Consider the following 2,840-nt stretch of genomic DNA (forward strand, 5'->3'; position numbering starts at 1 on the left):
AACAGGTCTCTTCTATAAATCAAACAGGTCTCTTCTATAAATCAAACAGGTCTCTTCTATAAATCAAACAGGTCTCTTCTATAAATCAAACAGGTCTCTTCTATAAATCAAACAGGTCTCTTCTATAAATCAAACAGGTCTCTTCTATAAATCAAACATAATATCTAGGGCGTCTTCTACAGCAGCACAACCCTGCTTCGTCCTCCCACCTGCCCTTGGTCATTTCCCCCTCTCATCAAACAGCTGATGACCCACAGGTGTGTTACCCCCCCCCCCCCCCCCTCCAGGGAGTTGACCGTCCACAGCCACCAGATGGAGGCAGAGTGATCACCGGCCCGGTGGTACTGGTGTCGGCCGCAGCCACCGGAGGGGGATGTGCCATCCCTCCATGACCCATGATCTCTTGTGGTGTCACAAAATATATATATAGATTTATTTTCAATCTCTTCTTTCCGCATTTTTCTCCTCCCTATCTGCTGCTAAAGCTGCTTTCGTCCGCTCTAAAATTCTAACCTCTGCTTCTAATCCTAAAAAACTCTTTGAAACTTTGTCATCACTATTCCAACCATCACTACTCCCAACTCCTCCCTTCTTCCTGGCGATTTCGCCAACTTCTTTGACAAGAAAGTTAACAATATCAGATCCTCTTTTCTCCACCTCTGTTTTTTCTGACATGGAGAGGGTCGATGTCGGAACCGCGTAGTCTGACTACGGGGGTTCCACAAGGGTCTGTCCTGGGTCCTCTCCTGTTTTACCCTCTACTCTATCTACTATCTCTGGGTTCTGTCTGTTCTGTCTGACTCGCACTAGTGCATTGGCTGTTCCTCGTTAAATGCAATTACTGCAAGTCGCTTTGGATAAAAGCGTCAGCAACGTGCGTGTGGGGAGTGCTCCCATCTTGACGTGTGTCTGAGGCCCAGAAAAGCCGCAAACGTCACTCCTATTTTCCTAATTTCGCCTCATCATCATCTCAGTCTCGGCTAGCCTGGTCTGGCCTCCGTGTGTGGAGGGAGGGAGCAGCCATGGTGGAGGGCTGTGGGTAGCTATTAGGGCTGCACGATTATGACAAAAGATAATAATCGCGATTATTTGCTTCAAAATGGTAATTGCGATTAATAATTGCGATTAATATTTAATATATAATATTAATATATAATAACCAAAATGCTCCCAAATCACGGACGTTGATCCCTTTCTTGCTACTAACTCACTGACCTCGTTTTCGCTCATTTTTTCACTACTCACGGCTGCAGGTACTCTTGTGACACTTGTCTTGACCTACTGCTATCTGTCTTCTCAGTGAAATTGCTGCGCACTCAGCGGGAACACGTGATTGGTCAGACAGCATAAGCGCCTGTGATTCGTCCGTGTAGTCCTAGCACACTCAATTCAAAGCAAAATTATTAATCACATTAATTGCGGCCTTTTGCGATTAGTTAATCGCGGAGGTCATAATCGCAATTTCGATTAATTCAGGATTAATTGTGCAGCCCTAGTAGCTATAGAGTCCAGGGTAAACTGTTGTGCGTTTCTTTGTCCTTTCTTACTTGGTTGGTTGCAGGTGCGGTCGTCTCAACAAGAATAGGATAGCAGGTAGATTTCTTAGACAGAGGCAACAGTGCTTTGGTTAGTTGAAATATCATTGAGATGACCAGGAATGATATTGACTGGCTTGTCTTTCTTCTGTTCTCTCTCCCTCCCAGGCGCTCCACCAGCTGTATTATGATCCTAACATGGAGAATAAGAACCTGGCCCAGAAGTGGCTGATGCAGGCGCAGGTCTCTCCTCAGGCCTGGCAGTTCTGCTGGGCCCTGCTCAGCCCCGACAAGGTACACACACACACACACACACACACACACACTGTATCCTCACTCAAACACAAACACTAATTCTCTCTCTCACACACACATACTCTTATACAAACACGAATTCCCTCCCTATCGCATGCACGCAAACACACCCACCCACATCCATACACACACACAGATTCAGACAAAGATTCAGACACAGATTCAGACACTCAGACACAGATTCAGACACAGATTCAGACACTCAGACACAGATTCAGACACTTACACAGATGCTGATTCTCTACCTCTCGCACGCACACACACACACATTTACACAAACACCATTTCTGTCCCTCACACACACACACACACACACACGCACGCCATCGTCGTGATCCCCCGTCTTCCCCCGGCCCCCGCAGGTCCCTGAGATCCAGTACTTCGGCGCCAGCGCGCTCCACACCAAGATCTCGCGCTACTGGTCCGACATCCCCAGCGACCAGTACGACTCGCTGAAGACCCAGCTCTTCTCCCAGATCGCCTGCTTCTCGTCCGGCTCCAAGATGGTGCTGACGCGGCTCTGCGTGGCGCTGGCGTCGCTGGCCCTCAACACCATGCCCGAGGCGTGGCCCGGCGCCGTGCCCGAGATGGTGCGCGTGTTCCAGGAGGAAGGGGGCGGGGTGGACGGACGGGCGCGCTGCCTGGCGCTGCTGGAGCTGCTCACCGTCCTGCCCGAGGAGTTCCAGACCAGCCGCCTGCCGCAGTACCGCAAGGGGCAGGTGAGGGGACGGGCAGGGGGCGCCAGAGAGCGGTGTGCGTGTGTGTGTGTGTGAGAGAGAGAGCGCGCACGCAGACACTTACACACTTAAGTGTCTGTATAGCTACAATCCAAAGCCGTGGGCTGCGTTTCGAATCGCATACTTTTTACTACCAGTACGTACTACAGCTGCCCCTAGAAAGTACGTACCTGTAGCGCAGTACGCATCCAATTGGGACATACAGTACTACCTTGTCATAAGATCGCACCTTGAAATTTGACCTCATCCATCG

At 49.9% G+C, this 2,840-nt stretch overlaps 1 protein-coding gene across 1 annotated transcript in view; it reads left to right on the forward strand.

Moving 5' to 3' along the window:
* pfas (phosphoribosylformylglycinamidine synthase) overlaps positions 1–2,840 on the forward strand; it is a 19,093-nt gene that overhangs the window by 10,803 nt on the left and 5,450 nt on the right. Inside the window, 2 exon segments of the mRNA XM_084443849.1 lie at positions 1,704–1,829; positions 2,213–2,569. Of these exon segments, the coding sequence (XP_084299975.1) occupies positions 1,704–1,829; positions 2,213–2,569 (483 nt within the window).

Source organism: Borostomias antarcticus, assembly GCF_949987555.1.
Source record: "Borostomias antarcticus genome assembly, chromosome: 10".
Classification (NCBI taxonomy): Eukaryota; Metazoa; Chordata; class Actinopteri; order Stomiiformes; family Stomiidae; genus Borostomias; species Borostomias antarcticus.